At 42.1% G+C, this 18,178-nt stretch overlaps 3 protein-coding genes across 7 annotated transcripts in view; 1 reads left to right on the top strand and 2 right to left on the bottom strand.

The window, feature by feature from the left end:
* The window catches only part of LOC117994453 (E3 SUMO-protein ligase ZBED1-like), a 318,547-nt gene that overhangs the window by 88,068 nt on the left and 212,301 nt on the right, over positions 1 to 18,178 (bottom strand). The window lies entirely within an intron of this gene.
* The window catches only part of LOC117994447 (uncharacterized), an 81,867-nt gene that overhangs the window by 12,019 nt on the left and 51,670 nt on the right, over positions 1 to 18,178 (top strand). The gene's annotated exons all lie outside the window — the stretch shown is intronic.
* Positions 11,024 to 16,450, bottom strand: LOC138404132 (uncharacterized). The gene is made up of 3 exons (XM_069507370.1): positions 13,549 to 16,450; positions 12,121 to 12,366; positions 11,024 to 11,709 (listed from the first exon to the last, which is right to left on the bottom strand). The coding sequence occupies exons 1-3, from the start codon at positions 16,448 to 16,450 to the stop codon at positions 11,024 to 11,026; spliced, it is 3,834 nt and encodes a 1,277-aa protein (XP_069363471.1).

Below are 18,178 nucleotides of genomic sequence, written 5' to 3'. Positions count from 1 at the left end.
CGTCTCTAACTTCAAAAACATAGGACTTTCATATAACCTAACCTAACCCCCATTTCATCCCTTTAGGGGGGGGGGGGGGATTTTCTCATAGTCGTTTCTTAGCTTCAAGTTAATAATATCAATAATTAAAACTTTCCCATACAATCTTTCATCCCCTATTTTACCACCCTTATGGGCAAAACTGAAACACGTATTTCTTCATTTGTGACTGGAAACCCAAATACCAATTTTCATGCAAATAACTTGAAAAAAGACCGACTTTCATACAAACTTCCATCCCCCAGGGGTATAGGGGTGGAATTTCGAAAATATCCTTTCTTAGTGGATACCTACTCTTTACAAAGAATATACCCTCCAAATTTCATGTCTTTAGGACCAGCGGTTTAGGCTGGGCGTTGATATATATGTCAGTCAGTCAGTCAGTCAGGACTTTGAATTTTATATATATATAGAAGAAGATAGTAAATTGAATTGGGTTGAATTTTCAAAAATCCTTTAGTGGATGTCGACGTCATAATATCAAATATGACGTCATAATATCAAATATGCACTCGCACATAATCTTCATTTGTCCAACGAACGTGGTGGACTACAGCTGAACCCTTTCCTATTTTGAGAGGAGACTTGTGCTCAGTAGTGATCCAGCGATGGGTTGGTGATTAATGATAATGTTATAGAATAAACTAATGATTGTAAGCTTATTTCGTGGTTTAACTACATATTATTTTAATGTAGATAACGGGTACATCATCATCATCATGATCAACCCATCACCGGCTCACTACAGAGCGCGGGTCTCCTCTCAGAGTGAGAAGGGTTTTGGCCATAGTCTACCACGCTGGCCATGTGCGGATTGGTAGACTTCACACACCTTTGAGAACATTATGGAGGTCTCTCAGGCATGCAGGTTTCCTCGCGATGTTTTCCTTCACCGTTAAAGCAAGTGATATTTAATTAATTAAAATGCACATAACTCCGAAAAGTTAGAGGTGCGTGCCCGGGATCGCACCCCCGACTTTCGATTAGAAGGCGGACGTCCTAACCACTAGGCTATCACAGCTTACATACATACCACGATTGATTTACGTACGACATCGAAAGTTAATAGTGACGTTGTGAGTGTATTTTGCCGGGCAGCTCGTGAAGTTAAAAGAACAAGAAAGAGGGTAGATCGCTACTGCACTTGACAGCTCGAACTTCATCTCTCGCAGCACCGCAATCCCGTCGTGACCACGACCCGTGCAATTGGGTTGAAATATCGACAAATGCAAACATCAAATTAATCGTGGTATGTACCTACCCGTTATCTACATTAAAATCCATACTTATCCATACTAATATTATAAATGTGAAAGTGTGTCTGTCTGTCTGTGTGCTAGCTTTTCAGGGCCCATCTTTTCAACCGATTTTGATGAAATTTGGAACAGAGATAGCTTGCATCCCGGGGAAGGACATAGGCTACTTTTGATCCCGGAAAATCAAAGAGTTCCCACGGGATTTTCAAAAACCTAAATCCACGCGGACGAAGTCGCGGGCATCCGCTAGTATGTAATAGAATGTCCGCAGCTTTTCACCATAATGGGGACTCTACTTTTGGCAAGTTTTAAATTAAATATCTGTCAATGGTGTTGACAATTTTTTTTTAATTCATGCGTATAATGTTGTAAGTGCGTGCAATGACGAGTTCACGAGCTTTATCTGATTTTTAGGGTTCCGTACCTCAAAAGGAAAAACGGAACCCCTATAGGATCACTTTGTTGTCTGTCTGTCAAGAAACCTACAGGGTACTTCCCGTTGACCTAGAATCATGAAATTTGGCAGGTAGGTAGATCTTATAGCTGACATTTGGGGAAAAATCTGAAAACCGTGAATTTAGGATTAGATCACACAAAAATAATTAAATTGTGGTCATGAACTAATAATTAGTATTTTCAACTTTCGAAGTGATAACTATATCAAGTGGGGTATCATATGAAAGGTATTCTTCTCCTGTTTATTCTAAAACAGATTTTTATTTATTTTTATGCATCATAATTTTTGAATTATCGTGCAAAATGTCGAAAAAATACGACTCTAGTAGGTACGGAACCCTCGTTGCGCGAGCCTGACTCGCATTTGGCCGGTTTTTTAAGTTTTGTACCTACCTCATTAATATTCACATACCAGTATACTATAATAATCAGTAATCACAGTGGTAGAATAGGGTCTTGGAGTGTAGTAATAAAATCATGGGACTTTTTACGTAATGTACCTGACGACCTCCCTGGCGCAGTGGTGAGCGCTGTGGTCTTAATAGTGGGAGGTCCCGGGTTCGATTCCTGGCAGGGGTTTGGAATTTTATAATTTCTAAATTTCTGGTCTGGTCTGGTGGGAGGCTTCGGCCGTGGCTAGTTACCACCCTACCGGCAAAGCCGTGCCGCCAAGCGATTTAGCGTTCCGGTACGATGCCGTGTAGAAACCTTCTTTTAGGAGTAGGCGAACTACTTCTGACACAGGAGTAGTTCGCCTACTCCTAAAAGAAGGCTCCAACCTCCTACAGCTACTGTAATCTCAAGTTATTTGAAATAAATTATTTGAATATTTGAATATAAACCAAAGGGGTATGGGTTTAATAAAAACTGCCATACCCCTTCCAGGTTAGCCCGCTATCATCTTAGACTGCATCATCACTTACCACCAGGTGAGATTGCAGTCATGGGCTAACTTGTATCTGAATAAAAAAAAAAAAATCGCACCGCGCGGTTTAGCCGCCGGGTGATTAAGTAAAACGTTGCAGTAGCGACAGCAACGCGACAGCAGCAGCAGTGCGACGCTGTTACGTGTGACGTTTGACAGTAATGATCGCGAGATTTACGCCTGTAGCGAGATACGTTATCATCCCGCCGGTCTCCCCGCCTCATTCCCCGATTGCCATCTCGACCTGTCGCGGACTATACATACACACACACGCACACACACACACACACACACACACACACACATACGCATATACACACGCCATGTGAATTTTTATTTTATTTTAATTATTTATTTTTATTTAGATTTTATTATTAAGTGACAGTTAGTTAGATACTCAATAAGTGTTTTGTAAATTAGAAAAAGCTTATGTAACAGGTAAGGCACTGGCTCCCATGACACAATTTATACTTTTTTGGGAGCCAGTGGTCAAAGTCTTATGTGCCATCTTTTTGCAAATAAAGATATTATTTATTTATTTATTTATTTTATTCGTATGATGTAATGTAATTTTTTAAAAATACAGTAAGCAAATTACTGTCAAACTTGACAAGTCTGAATGATTTGTTGTACACTCGACATAATATTACGCTTTTAGGTTCTTGAATCACTTTTTGAATGCAGCTACCGGTTTTAGTATGGTCTCATTAGTTATTGAGGCATAGGGTGTGGACACACTGGGCGAGTGGATTTATCCAAATAAAGGCCTAAACGCATTTGAATGTGTATTTCTATTGCTGCTATAAAGACAATTATACCAAAAAAATTCAAAATACCCACCGTGAAGATTTATAAAAATTAAAAAGTGTTATTTCATTGTTCGATGTTACGGAACGCTACGTGTGCGAGTCCGACTCGCCCTTGACTGATTTTTATATATTATGTATAATGTACATATATATGTTTAGTATAGATATGATAGAATAGAGAAGTACCTAAGTACCTACTGTGGATAAGATTGCAAAAATGCTCGTTACAAGCTCTCAAGTCTGAGTCTAAATATGTAAAAGGAAAAGGTGACTGACTGACTGACTGACTGACTGACTGATCTATCAACGCACAGCTCAAACTACTGGACGAATCGGGCTGAAATTTGGCATGTAGATAGCTATTATGACGTAGGCATCCGTTAGAAAAGGATTTTGAAAATGCAATCCCTAAGGAGGTAAAATAGGGGTTTGAAATTTGTTTAGTCCACGCGGACGAAGTCGCGAGCATAAGCTAGTCGACAAACAAAAACAAAAATTAATCGTGGTATGTGTACCCGTTATTATATATTAAAATATGTCGTTAAACCACGAAATAAGCTTAAAATCATTAGTTTATAGATTACTTGTCTACAATATAAAAATGAATCACTAAATGTGTTGCTCATCGCAAATCTCGAGAACAGCTGAACCGATTTCGCTAATTCTTTTTTTATAATATTCCTTGAAGTACGAGGATGGTTCTTACGGAGAGAAAAATTTAAAAAATTTGAATCGACTGTTAGGCGGAACGAAGTTCGCCAGGGCAGCTAGTTTTGTATAAATATACTATAGAGAGAAGATCGCAAAAATGCTCGTTACATGCTCTCAAGTCGCAGTATATTATACGCGATCTAAATGCATCAGAAACGGGTCCAAGAATGCAACTTGGTATTTTTTCTCACCTCACCTCCTCAAAGTGAGACAGCCGAAAGTCGAAGTGTACCACCTTGCTGACAACTCGAAGTAATAAGTAATAACAGAATTTATAACTAAGGCATTTGTCCGACTGCGGACGAGGAAGCGATTAACTATCGATGATTCCGTGCTAATAAAAGAGATTAAAATAATACTTATATACTAACTACCCGGCTGAGTTTGTTGTGGGCTTCTGCTTAGACACCGCGCGTTTGGAAATCTTGTAGCGTTAGATCTAAGTTTACGTATAATTAATTATCACCATTACGTCATTATGTTACAAATTCAACAATTGACTATCAAAAAGTGTACAATTTTACCTATCTATACTAATATTATAAATGCGAAAGTGTGTCTGTCTGCTAGCCTTTCACGGCCCAACCGTTCAACCGATTTTGACGAAATTTGGTACAGAGATAGCTTGAATCCCGGGAAAGGCTACTTTTTATCCCGGAAAATCAAAGAGTTCCCACGGGATTTTTTAAAAACCGAAATCCACGCGGACGAAGTCGCGGGCATCATCTAGTATTCTATATAAATAAACTGAGTCGTCGAGATGGCAATCGGGCAGGGAACGCTCCGCACAGCCCCGCGCTAACCCGGTGCGGACGCGTGGGTGACGTGCGGGCGTCCCCCCGCCTCATACCCCGATTGCCATCACAACGTGTGGCGCGGACTATAGGCGCATAACTTCCGACCGACTGCACCAAAATTGGTTAATTCTTTTTTTTATTTGTGTATTTGTATGTCAGGACAAGGTTTGTGTGAAAGAAATTTTTTGGCAAAACCGCGGGAAAAGAACGAGTAATGTAATGTAATGTCCGAGTTTTTTTTGTATGATTCTGTTGGTGGTTCAATAAAAAAAAAAAAAAATGTAGTCGACCGCGTATCCGAGCTACCAATGCGAGAGGTGCACTCGGACACTCGCTTCTCGTTGCTCGCCAACTCGTTTCTAGGTTATAGCTCAACTCGTTTTTCGCTAATCGTTGGCGATGGGACATGTGCCTTACATTATAGCCCGCAGGACTGACACTTGTGCCGCCAGAGGCTTTTGTCCATTCCCTTTTATATATTTTTTTGTATCGCGTGCGTGTCAGTCCAAAGTTGCCGGCATAATAACTTAATTTCAGCTTAATGTACTTTGACGACCTCCCTGGCGCAGTGGTAAGCGCTGTGGTCATATTAGTGGGAGGTCCCGGGTTCGATTCCCGGCAGGGGTTTGGAATTTCATAATTTCTAAATTTCTGGTCTGGTCTGGTGGGAGGCTTCGGCCGTGGCTGGTTACTACCCTACCAGCAAAGCCGTGCTGCCAAGCGATTTAGCGTTCCGGTACGATGCCGTGTAGAAACCATAGGGATATGGGTTTAATAATAACTGCCATACTCCTTCCAGGTTAACCCGACTCCATCTTAGACTGCATCGTCACTTAAACCAAGTGAGATTGCAGTCAAGGGCTAACTTGTGTCTGTTACAAATAAAAACCAGCCAAGTGCGAGTCAGGCTCGCACACTGAGGGTTCCGTACTATAGTCGTATTTTTTCGACATTTTGCACTATAATTCAAAAACTATGATGCATAAAAATAAATAAAAATATGTTTTAGAATGTACAGGTGAAGACCTTTCATATGATACCCCACTTGATATAGTCACTCACTTCGAAAGTTGAAAATACTAATTATTAGTTCATGACCACAATTTAATTATTTTTGTGTGATCTAACCCTAAATTCACGGTTTTCAGATTTTTCCCCAAATGTCAGCTATAAGATCTACCTACCTGCCAAATTTCATGATTTTTAGTTGATCGGGAAGTACCCTGTAGGTTTCTTGACAGACAGACAGACAACAAAGTGATCCTATAGGGGTTCCGTTTTTCCTTTTGAGGTACGGAACCATAAAAAAAACTGAACCAGCGAGACTATGGCCTAAACCCTTCTCATTCTGAGTCTCGGAGGAGTCTGAGGAGACTCGTGCTCAGTAGTGGGCCGGTGATGGGTTATAGCACCTAATCTACACAATCCAATAGATCTCCACGACGCTCGAGGAAATCCCTATTTAGCATCTTTGGTAATACTTAAGAACTTAAGAGTTAAGACAATCCAATCCAATCCATCAGCCTGTTTGCGTCCACTGCTCGACATAGGCCTTTCCAAGAGCGCGCCACCAAACACGGTCCTCCGCCTTCCTCATCCAACCGCTCCCCACCACCTTCTTCAGGTCATCGGTCCAGCGGGCGGGGGGTTGTCCTACACTGCGCTTACCGGTACGCGGTCTCCACTCCAGAACACGTCTGCCCCATCGGCCGTCGGTTCTGCGACAGACGTGACCTGCCCATTGCCACTTCAGCCCGCTAATCCTTTGAGCTATGTCGGTCGCTTTTGTTCTTCTGCGAATTTCCTCGTTCCGGATTTTATCCCTGAGAGTGATACCCAACATAGCTCGCTCCATAGCACGCTGAGCGACTTTTAGTTTGTGGACGAGGCCAACTGTCAGTGTCAACGTTTCCGTTAAGATAAACTATTTCTTAATTAAATATTTTTATATATTTCACGCGATGTTATTAAAACAAAAATACCTACTTCTTAATAAGTTCTTAAGTAGGTAATTGTGTCCAAAAAAAAAACTAAGTCACGCGTGGGAGAATTTTTGAATTTTTCCATCACAAAAAACGATTCAAAATCTTGTTGAAATCATTTTCTTCCACATTAGAGTTATATATATAAGTATAGTACGCGACAGGTCGAGATGGCAATCGGGGAGGGAACGCCCCGCGCACCCGCACAACCCCCGCGCTAACCCGTTGCGGGCGAGCGCAGTTGACGTGATTGTGTGAGGGGCGTCCCCTTTCCTCATACCCCGATTGCCATCTCGACTTGTTGCTGACTATAGCTATTACGCATAATGGTTTTGCTTAATGCTTATAATATAGTTAAAATTATCATATTTAAAAAAAAATACTTATTACCTACTTGAATAAAATTAACATTTTGATTTTCATTGAGGCCTTTTTGGGAGAGTAAATTAAAACTACCTGACTATTCATAAGCACTTGTAAAAAGTTTACTTGAATAAAAAACATATTCTATTCTATTCTATTCTAAAAAGCGCCTAGTTATATATATAAGTATAGTCCGCGACAGGTTGAGATGGCAATCGGGGGATGAGGCGGGGGTACGCCCCGCACACCAACACGTCACCCGCGTTCGCCTGCACCGGGTTAGCGCGGGGGATGTGCGGGGCGTACCCTCCCCGATTGCCATCTCGACCTGTCGCGTGCTATACGTAACAGGCCAAGTGCGGATTGGGTAAGTCCAAATAAGCTGTACTAAGTGCATTAATCGCATTTAATGGGTACGAAAAACGTGTTGACCTGTATTATGCAAATTGCGGGATTACCAATTACCACGCGTGCCCCTACACTCGGGGGACCCCACAACGTGCAACAACGCACGTAGACAGGCCAGCTACTTAATTAGCTCGCAAGTTTATTCTACCGAATTTACTTAACTAAAACTGTTTTTTTCCGCGAAAAAATCTAAAAAAAAAAAACTAAAACCGACTTCAACAACAAGAAAAAGTTGAAACGCACTGTACGATGGCACGGAACCGTTCGTGTGCGAATTCGACTCGCGTTTGACCGGGTTTTTTTAAATTTTGTCTTTTTATAAAAGGGTATTAAAATTCACAGGTTTCTTTTCGGGCACGCATGCCATTACAATAATATACCGTTTCGGTATAAAATACCGCACTTTGATCATACTCATTAAGGATGTCAGCTAATTAAAAAGTACGTCAATTTTTTGTAACAGATAATTGTAACAGATAACGTCACCAGTTGTTAAGAGACATACCGATTACAGATTTTAAAGATAAAGTACCAGTTACCAGAATAACGCTTTGCGGGCCGTTTTTAGAGTTCCGTACCCAAAGGGTCATCATCATCATCAACCGATAGACGTCCACTGCTGGACATAGGTCTCTTGTAGGGACTTCCACACGCCACGGTCTTGCGCTGCCTGAATCCAGCGGCTCCCTGCGACTCGTTTGATGTCGTCCGTCCACCTAGTGGGGGGTCGTCCAGCACTGCGTCGTCCAGTGCGAGGTCGCTATTCCAGCACCTTGGGAGCCCAACGTCTATCGGTTTTACGAACTATGTGCCCTGCCCATTGCCACTTCAGCTTCGCAACCCGTTGAGCTATGTCGGTTACTCTAGTTCTCCTACGGATCTCCTCATTTCTGATTTGATCACGTAGAGAAACTCCGCACATAGCTCTCTCCATCGCCCGCTGAGTGACTCTGAGCTTTCTCATGAGGCCCATAGTTAGCGACCATGTCTCGGATCCACATGTCATCACTGGCAATACGCACTATTCGAAGACTTAACTTATTTACTCTTCCCAAAGGGTAAAAAGGGTTAGCCCGCTTCCATCTAAGACTGCATCATCACTCACCACCACGTGAGATTGCAGTCAAGAGCTAACCTGTATCTGTATTTAAAAAAAAACATATATCATAAGTCACAACAGATTATTTAGCAGTTGTTGTCCGCATGAATCAATTCGCGATTAAACGCTTGTTTCGCATTAAGTTACAACTGCGGAACACGTATTCACATGTAAGGGGTCTCTTCACATTTGTACGCGTCGCTTCGGACCCTATCGTCTACCCAATATTATCTAACTAGCTAGTGCCCCACGACTATGTCCGCGTGGATTTAGGTTTTTATGGATCCCGTGGGAACTCTTTCATTTTCCGGGATAAAAAGTAGCCTATGTCACTCTCCACAACTATGCATGCAAAAAATCACGCCGATCCATTTCTCCGTTGCGAGTTGCGACGTGATCAAAGGGCCAACCAACAAATAAACACACTTTCGCATTTATAATGTAAGTATGATTTTATTTTTAAGTTAAAACTAGCTGACTCTACCATATAGACTTCGCACAGATACTCTTATTTCTTGGGTCTGTAAAAACCTTTCCTGAGAGACTATCTTTTAGTTAAAAATTATCAAACCCTTGACTTGCTAATATATAATTATGTCCACTCTACACTCGCAACTTTTCTCTTTAGTAGCAGTTAACACTATTATATTTTCTATGTCAGTGGGCAGTCCTTATTTAAAATACTCTTGACTTAATTCAAATATTCTAACCCTAAACTTGAATTGAGCTTCTAACAGACAAACTCAGCGAGCTGATCATAATCATAATTTCTTTAATATTTCCCTGCCAGTTTTCCACATGAGCGGATTCGCAATAAAATTCTAATTTTGCGTTAAGTCACAACTGTATCAAGTACAGACAAGTGTGAATTGACCCCCGAAATGCACTTCATGCGTTTTGAATTCATGAATACATAATCATAATTCATAACTAACGCGATTAAGCTTTTGCTGATGTTTTTAGGTGTTAATTTATTTGCTATATATAAGCTTTTAAAATGCTTTGTGTGCTCAACAGAGCAAAGCCACAGTATAAAGAGAAATACAGTTGTCCGACGCCTTTGATCTCGTGGTAAATGACGACTACGAGGACCCTTTAACACTAATAACATACTTACACATTCGGCTCGGTATCCACCAGTGGCGTGCAGGTCATAAAGGCATAAATGCACTGCTTACCCCAGTTGTAATGGCTCAATGCATATTTTTCATTATGACCTGCCAGTAAACAGGTTCTCACCTAACTAATGCCTACCCTGGCTTCAAACCCTGTGCGCGCCACTGGTATCCACCTAAGCGGAGCGGAGAGGAGATGTGTTCCGACGACCAATCAGATTTTTAAAAGATGACGTGATAATTTTTTCACATCATCTATTAAAATGAGGAGATCCGCAGGAGAACTAGAGTAACCGACATAGATCAACGGGTTGCGAAGCTGAAGTGGCAATGGAAAGGGCACATAGTTTGTAAAACCGATAGACGTTGGGGTCCCAAGGTGCTGGAATGGCGACCTTGCACCGGAAGACGCAGCGTTGGAAGACCCCCCACTAGGTGGACGGACGACATCAGACGAGTCGCAGGGAGCCGCTGGATGGCGGCGGCGCAAGACCGTGGTGTGTGAAAGTCCCTACAAGAGACCTATGTCCAGATGTGGACGTCTATCGGTAGATAATGATGATGATGATCTATTAAGAATCTGATTGGTCGACAGAACACATCTCCACTTCGCTCCGCTTATGTCGAAACCGGGCCTAAGGCCAGTTTGTCCGATTGCCTCCTTTCTCCCGCACTTACCGCACGATTGCTCTGTCTAGACTCTACACGCTTCGGTCTAGACCCGTGGTATGGGTTTAATGAAAATTTTTTTTGAATTTCAGTTCTAAGTATGGGGAACCCCCAAAATTTATTGTTTTTTTTTCTATTTTTGTGTAAAAATCTGAATGCGGTTCACAGAATACATCTTGTTTGCGCGTAGAAGTTTGAAAATAATAAATTGTGCTGATACTAATAGACTTTAATTTCGGTTTTACAGTATTATAAAAAAGGCAAAAACAGTGACAACAGTAACAGTGGTTCAAATCGTATTCGGTATGTCTCGTCTTGACGGTTTTGCAAAGATTGACAGCTTGCGAATTACGTGGACCAATGATATTAGCCCACGGCCGTGATGTGTTTCGTTTCACGCCGAAACATGCCCCCGGCCTTGGAACGCTGAGCTTCCAAGACTATCCTCGTCAGGGTCGACTAATGGGCAGATCTTCGTATAGGCTCGCCTCACAAGTCCGGATGCAGTTTGTATTTCAGCGACCCTTGAGATTCCATCCTTCCCAGGTATGTTTCTGATGACTCGTCCGAGATGCCATCTCAACGGTGGGAAGTTGTCCTCTTTGATGATGACCATAGCGTTGGGTTTAAGGTCTCGCGTGTTCTCTCTCCACTTCGTCCGTGTTTGCAGCTCGGATATGTATTCTTTCGACCAGCGTCTCCAAAAATGTTGTCGAATTTGCTCAACTCTCTGGTACCGATCGAGTCTATGCGTGGGCGTATCCTCCAGGTTGTCGTAGGCAGGTGCGGTGAGCGTACGGCCAACCAGGAAATGAGCAGGACTAAGAGGAAGGAAGTCGTTGGGATCGGACGACATTGGAGTGAGAGGGCGAGAGTTCAGGACAGCTTCAACTTGTGCTAAGACGGTGCTGAACTCTTCGTATGTGAGATGCGCGTTACCGACCACGCGGCGAAGGTGGTATTTACACGAGCGTACTCCACGTTCCCATAATCCCGACATGTGACTGGCGTAGGGTACGATGAATTTGAATTTGATTTTTTGTTGATTTGCGTATTCGATAATGTCAGAACTACAACGTTCTAAAAATTGAGCGAATTCGTTTTTAAGTCCGACCATATTTCGGCCATTATCGGACCAAATTTCGGCAGGTTTTGACCTGCGGGAGACGAAACGATGTAGTGTGAGACAGTAAGCTTTAGTAGTAAGGTCACTCACCAGCTCTAAATGCACTGCGCGCGTTACAAAACATATAAAGATACAAATATATGCCTTTGTAGTTTTAGCTCCCCTACCTTTTCTGTTAAGAATGTACACTGGGCCAGCATAGTCAACGCCGCATCGATAAAACGGAAAGGTAGGTGTAATCCTCTCGCTGGGAAGATTTCCCATTAGAGGAGTGAGCGTTTGACCTCGCAGGCGCTTACACACAACACAGTCGTGAACGACTTTTCTAGCGAGATTTCTGCCTGCAATCGGCCACCAAGATTCACGGAGATGAAAGAGAAGCGCCTGCGGAGCAGCGTGTAGCAATGATTTGTGTTCGTGCCGGAAGAGAAGAAGAGTGTAATGATGTTTGCTTGACAGCAAAATTGGATGTTTTTTGTTATAGTCGAACTCTGAATAGTCCAATCTGCCACCGACTCGCAGCAGCTTATCTTCATCAATAAACAAATTTAATTTACTTAAATTATGTTTATTCTTTAGCGCGCGTTTATTGGATATTGACTTGTACTCGACTGGAAAAGATTCCAGTTGAGAAAGCCTAATCAACAAGTTATCGGCTTCTCTCAGCTCATCGACGGTAAGAACACCCGACCGTTTATTCAGTTTATTGCGCGTATTATGTAAAAACCGTAAAACATATGCAGTTGAGCGTCTTAGCCGACTGAACTGAGAGAATCGTTCAAAATCGATAGCAGATTGCCCTTCAGAGCTCGACTTATCCTGGACTACTAGCGCGGTTATTTTACTACTCTTCATTTCCGGCAAGTCATTTGATTGCCCTTCGTGCGTGTAAAAGGGTGGTACGTTTTCGCAGTCAAATTCACGGTCGCGAAGGAAGGATGGTCCTTCCCACCACAAATCAGAAGAAGAGAGCTCCTCGAGATTCACAACCCCACGCGAAACGAGGTCAGCTGGGTTCTCTTTCCCGCTTACATGACGCCACGGAAGCTCCTTCGTCAAATCGTGAATTTCTATCGTCCTATTTTGAACGAACGTTTTTAATAATCTTGGCGGCATGCGCAGCCAACCTAGGACGATCGTCGAGTCCGTCCAAAACATTACGTGGTCGAAGTTGCAGTGTAGCGAATTGCGAACCTTGTTATAAAGGCGAGCACCCACTAGAGCGCCGAGAAGCTCTAACCGTGGGATGCTAACAGTTTTTAGCGGTGCGACTTTCCCTTTTGAGCATAGCAATTGCACTTTGACCGTATTCGCGGTTACGGTCCTTATGTAAACGCACGCGCCGTACGCGGTTTGAGATGCATCGCTAAAAATATGTATCTCGGTAGATATAGAATTAGTATCCATAACATATCGAGGGACGCGTATTGTGTTCAAGATCGACAGCGAAGCGAGAAACCGGTTCCACTGACGCGCGATGTCCGTAGGTGCGCTGTCGTCCCACTCCAATTTTAATAACCACAGCTGTTGTAATAACATTTTTGCAGTTAAAATAAATGGACTTAGAATTCCTAACGGATCGAAAATTTGAGATGCGTATGATAGAATTATGCGCTTAGTTATAGGTTGAGTACTATCAGACTTAAACTCCGTATTGAAATAAAATTCGTCGCTGTCATTAAGCCAACCAATACCTAATGTTTTATGATTTGTATTCTCCGCGAGTATTTGTTTAGAAGCGCGCGACGATGACACGGTCGCGGGTTCGCATGTAAAATTGAAAATCCACTTACGTAGCGGGAAACAGCCAGCTTGCAACGTCTTGGTTGTTTCTTCGCACAATTTTATCAAGACTTCTTTATCATCCGAACCCGTGATCATGTCGTCTACGTAAAAATCTTCATTAATTATTCGTGAAACTTCACTATTTGTTGTTTCAATAGCGAGTTGTTTTAGGCAGCGACAACTTAGAAAAGGCGCGGACGCGGTTCCGTAGGTAACCGTGTTGAGGCGATAGACACCTAGTGGCTGCGTGGGTTCGTCGCGCCAGAGAATCAGCTGAAGATCTCGCTGCGTTTCATCTATAAGGCACTGTCGGTACATCTTCTCGATATCTGCGCATGCGACGTACCGATGTTGCCTGAAGCGCAATATAATTGAAATTAGGTCGCCTTGGATGGGCGGGCCTACCAGCTGAAGGTCATTATAGCTGATTCCCGAGCTAGAAACGGCCCCAGCATCATAAACGACCCTAAGCCTGGTACTAGAGTGATTTTCGCGGAATACACCGTGATGCGGCATAAAATAATGAGGGGTTCCGTAGGTCGAAACGCGAGTCATATGACCTAGGCTGTCATATTCATGAAGAAAGTCTGCGTATAGTTTCTTGTAAGCGGGCGCGCGTTCTAACCGCTTTTCTAACGCCAGGAAGCGTCGTTCTGCCTGTGGAAGTGATTCGCCCAAAGGTGATGACTTAAGAGGTATACTCACAATAAACCGTCCCTCGTCATTGCGCGTCGTAGTACGAGTGAACAGTTCTTCGCAAGCATGCTCAGCATCTGTGCGATCCCGATCCCGAGGGAACTCCTCGATCTCCCAGAATTGGCGTAGTTGCGTGTCTATGGATTGCGTGAAGTTACACTGGATAAGACTATTGTTGCGCGTATTCAATACGATAGGTCCTGATATTATCCAGCCTAAATGCGTATTTTGTAAATAAGGCCCGTTAGGTAACCTTATATTACCTTCGTGTATTAATTCCCAAAATATATCTGCGCCGATTAAAATATCAATTTTTCGAGAATCAATAAAATGCGGGTCGGCCAGCTGTAAACTATTAGGTATATGGAACCTCGCGCGTTCATAATGTACAGCGGGCAGCGTAGTTGAAATTTGCGGCAATACGAAGCAATGTAGTTTAGTGGCGTAAGTAGATATGCGTGATTTTATCTCAATGTCGCATGATTTAGTACATTGCGTCACTGAGTTACCTACACCTCTTATTTCGTGAGTGGACTGTAATAATTCTACCCCTAGTTTTTTACTAAAGGCTTCAGTTATGAAGCTGCGTTCGCTTCCGTTATCTAATAATGCATTTGCGAGTAAATAAACATTATTTCGAGCTCGTACTTCGATGAGCGCCGTGGACAATAGAACCGGTCGCAAAGAACGATGTGTGCGTTTATCGCTGTGTGCATTATTTGCATAGAACACTGCATCCGCGGGGCAGAGGAGCGGCGCGGTGGGGCTTGAATCGACACTTGCGCCCGCGCCGGTTAGTTGCTGGTTATCGAATGTCGAGTGCATAGTTAGGGAACCGCTAGTGTTACCTATCGGTTTTGTATCACCCGGGGGATGGTTTAAGTCATCCGAAGGGTGGATTAGGGAATTATGCTTCTTAAAACACCGACGGCAACCACCGAATTTGCAAAATTCAGCAGTGTGGCTACTATTTTTCATGCAATTTTCGCATAATTTCCTATCGCGAAGAAATTTCAATTTCGATTCCAAATTAGAGTTAATAAATTGTGAACAAGCGTAAAGTTGATGTAAACCGTTGCACATAATACAGTTCTTTGGCGCGGAGTGACGATCGTGCGGTTTGGTGGTGGAAACATTGCATTTTGTGGATAACTTCGTTCGGTCGATTTCGTTTGATCGATTTGTTAGATTATTTTTCGTGTCTTTTGACTCCTTATTAATTTGTGACGAATGTGAACCCTGCAATGTTTCTAGCATGTCCGCACGATTTTTTAGGAAGTTAATTAAATCGTCAACCTTTAATTTTAATTTGGAATCGTTATTGTTTGTTATCAAAGTGCCTTTATGCTGTTCCCACTCGCGTTCAGTGGTTTTATCTAGCTTAGACACCATGATATAAATAACTAGCGAATGCCACGAGTCCACAGGTTCCCCTAGGATCTTTAATGCGCGTATATTTTTCAGAATTGTGTCACTAAGTGTTCGAATCGAAGCAGAGGATTCTTTACTCAACGGTTGAATGTTGAATATTGATTTTATGTGATTGTGAACTAATAATCGGCTATTATTATAGCGATTGAGTAAAAGATCCCATGCGACGGAATAATTGTCAGATGTAAATTCTAATGCGTCGATCACTAGCTCGGCACTACCCTTCAGCGAAGACTTCAGGTAGTGGAATTTCTGGATACTGGTTATTTCATCTGAATCGTGCACTAATGATTGAAATGTATCCCTAAATTCCAGCCAGTGCTCGTATGACCCGTCAAAGGACGGTAATGTTATGGTAGGTAGTTTAACTGAGCGTAACTGAATATTTTCGCATGTTTTCGAACAAGTTGTGACCTTACCGCTGCTACTGCCATCACACCTATTAACTAATAATTCAGCCTGTGACAATGTGCTATAGTAGCAGTCCTCGAACTGCTCTCTTTGAGTTAATTGATCATCGAGATCAGCTTCATTGACACATTCTTCTATCCTAGACTGAATGCTATTAAACTCGCGATAAAGATTCGTGGCACCTTCAATGCGTAACTTTAAATCTATTTTGTTTTGAGGCGTTGCGACATTTGCATCAAAACTATTAACGTAGGTTCCAAATTTGGTTAATCTACCTTTAAGGGTGCCACGTTTTTTAGTTAGATCGCGTACTAGTAGTTCTAACTTATCATCGCTGAGCCCTAGTTGCGGAGATTTGTCACGATTTGCCATTTTGGGAAAGTGGAAGTACTTACGTGAGGATACTTACCTTAAATAGCAGCTAGCGGGTTGCACATGAACGTTTGCGAAGTAACAGCACAATATTATACAAGCGAAGTAAGGGAGGACGATTCGTGGATAGGTTGACCGTATCCTGCGCGTCTCGAAGTCAGCCAGCCCTTGCGTCTTCGAATTGATGATTCTTGCGATGAATCCTTGTCCGTTATTCCATAGGCCGTAGTATGCGTTTATATTCGGTAAAGAAGGTCCAAAAACTATGTTTGCGCGTAGAAGTTTGAAAATAATAAATTGTGCTGATACTAATAGACTTTAATTTCGGTTTTACAGTATTATAAAAAAGGCAAAAACAGTGACAACAGTAACAGTGGTTCAAATCGTATTCGGTATGTCTCGTCTTGACGGTTTTGCAAAGATTGACAGCTTGCGAATTACGTGGACCAATGATATTAGCCCACGGCCGTGATGTGTTTCGTTTCACGCCGAAACACATCTACTTACCAAGTTTCAACAGTATAGCTCTTATAGTTTCGGAAAAAAGTGGCTGTGACATACATCCAGACAGACAGACAGACAGACATGACGAATCTATAAAGGTTTCGTTTTTTGCCATTCGGCTACGGAACTCTGAAAACAACAATATGTTAAAAATAGAGTCCTGCCGGTCATTCATAAATAACTTAAAGGCAATGTGGCCGGTTTTTTATTCAAAAAAAAAACATTTTTTGACATTGTACTTAACAGAATTCAAAATAAACAACTCCAACTTTTGGAAACCTGTTCGAATTGCGTTAACAGTAGCGTGAGAACTTTTTCAAAAATTTCATTTATGTAATTAATCAATGTCTGTCTGCCCATCCGCACTTGGCCATCTGGTGGACTATTGGCCAAACCTTTTCTCATTCTGTGAGGAGACCCGTGCTCAGGAGAGAGCCGGCGAAGGGTTAATGATGTGATGAATTAATCAAATCAACTGTTTAGAGTTCCGTACCTCAACAGGAAAAAACGAACCTTCCTATCCTAAATCCTATAAGATCACTTCGTTGTCTGTCTGTCAAGAAGCCTGCAGGCTACTTTCCGTTGACCTAGAATCATGAAATTTGGCAGGTGGGTAGGTCTTATACCAGGCATACGAGGAAAAATCTGAAACCGTGAATATGTGGTTACATCACAAAAAAAAATTAAAATGTGTTCATGGACAAATAATTATTATTTCAACTTTTAAAGTAAGATTACTTTACCAAGTGGGGTATCATGTGAAAGGGCTTTACCTCTACATTCTAAAATAGATTTTTATTTATTTTTATGCATCTTAGTTTTTAATTTATCATGCAAAATGTCGAAAAAATACGACTGTAGTACGGAACCCTCGGTGCGCGGGTCTGACTCGCACTTGGCCGGTTTTGCTTTTGATATAGGTTGTGATTATCAGAGTTAGAGAACATAAATATAGTGAACGCAAAACAATTCGCCCAGTCTGAACACTAGGCGTATGACTGCGCAATGATACAAAAACAGATCTCAGCCGCGCTTCTGTATTTAATCCTTCTAGGTAGTATGTGCCTACTAAGTACAGTATATTGTATTGACATAATATTTCATTTTATAGAATTTCCTGTGAAACTTATTTTTTGACGCGTATTTACCTAGGGTTGTCATTCACTCGCCGCTGCAAATCTATATTAGCCATGTTAAATGACTAATATTCCCCTTTCCTCTCCA

Source organism: Maniola hyperantus, chromosome 26 (genome assembly GCF_902806685.2).
Source record: "Maniola hyperantus chromosome 26, iAphHyp1.2, whole genome shotgun sequence".
Taxonomy (NCBI): Eukaryota; Metazoa; Arthropoda; class Insecta; order Lepidoptera; family Nymphalidae; genus Maniola; species Maniola hyperantus.
Note: the sequence above shows the minus strand (reverse complement) of the source record. Positions and strands in the feature narration are given on the sequence as shown.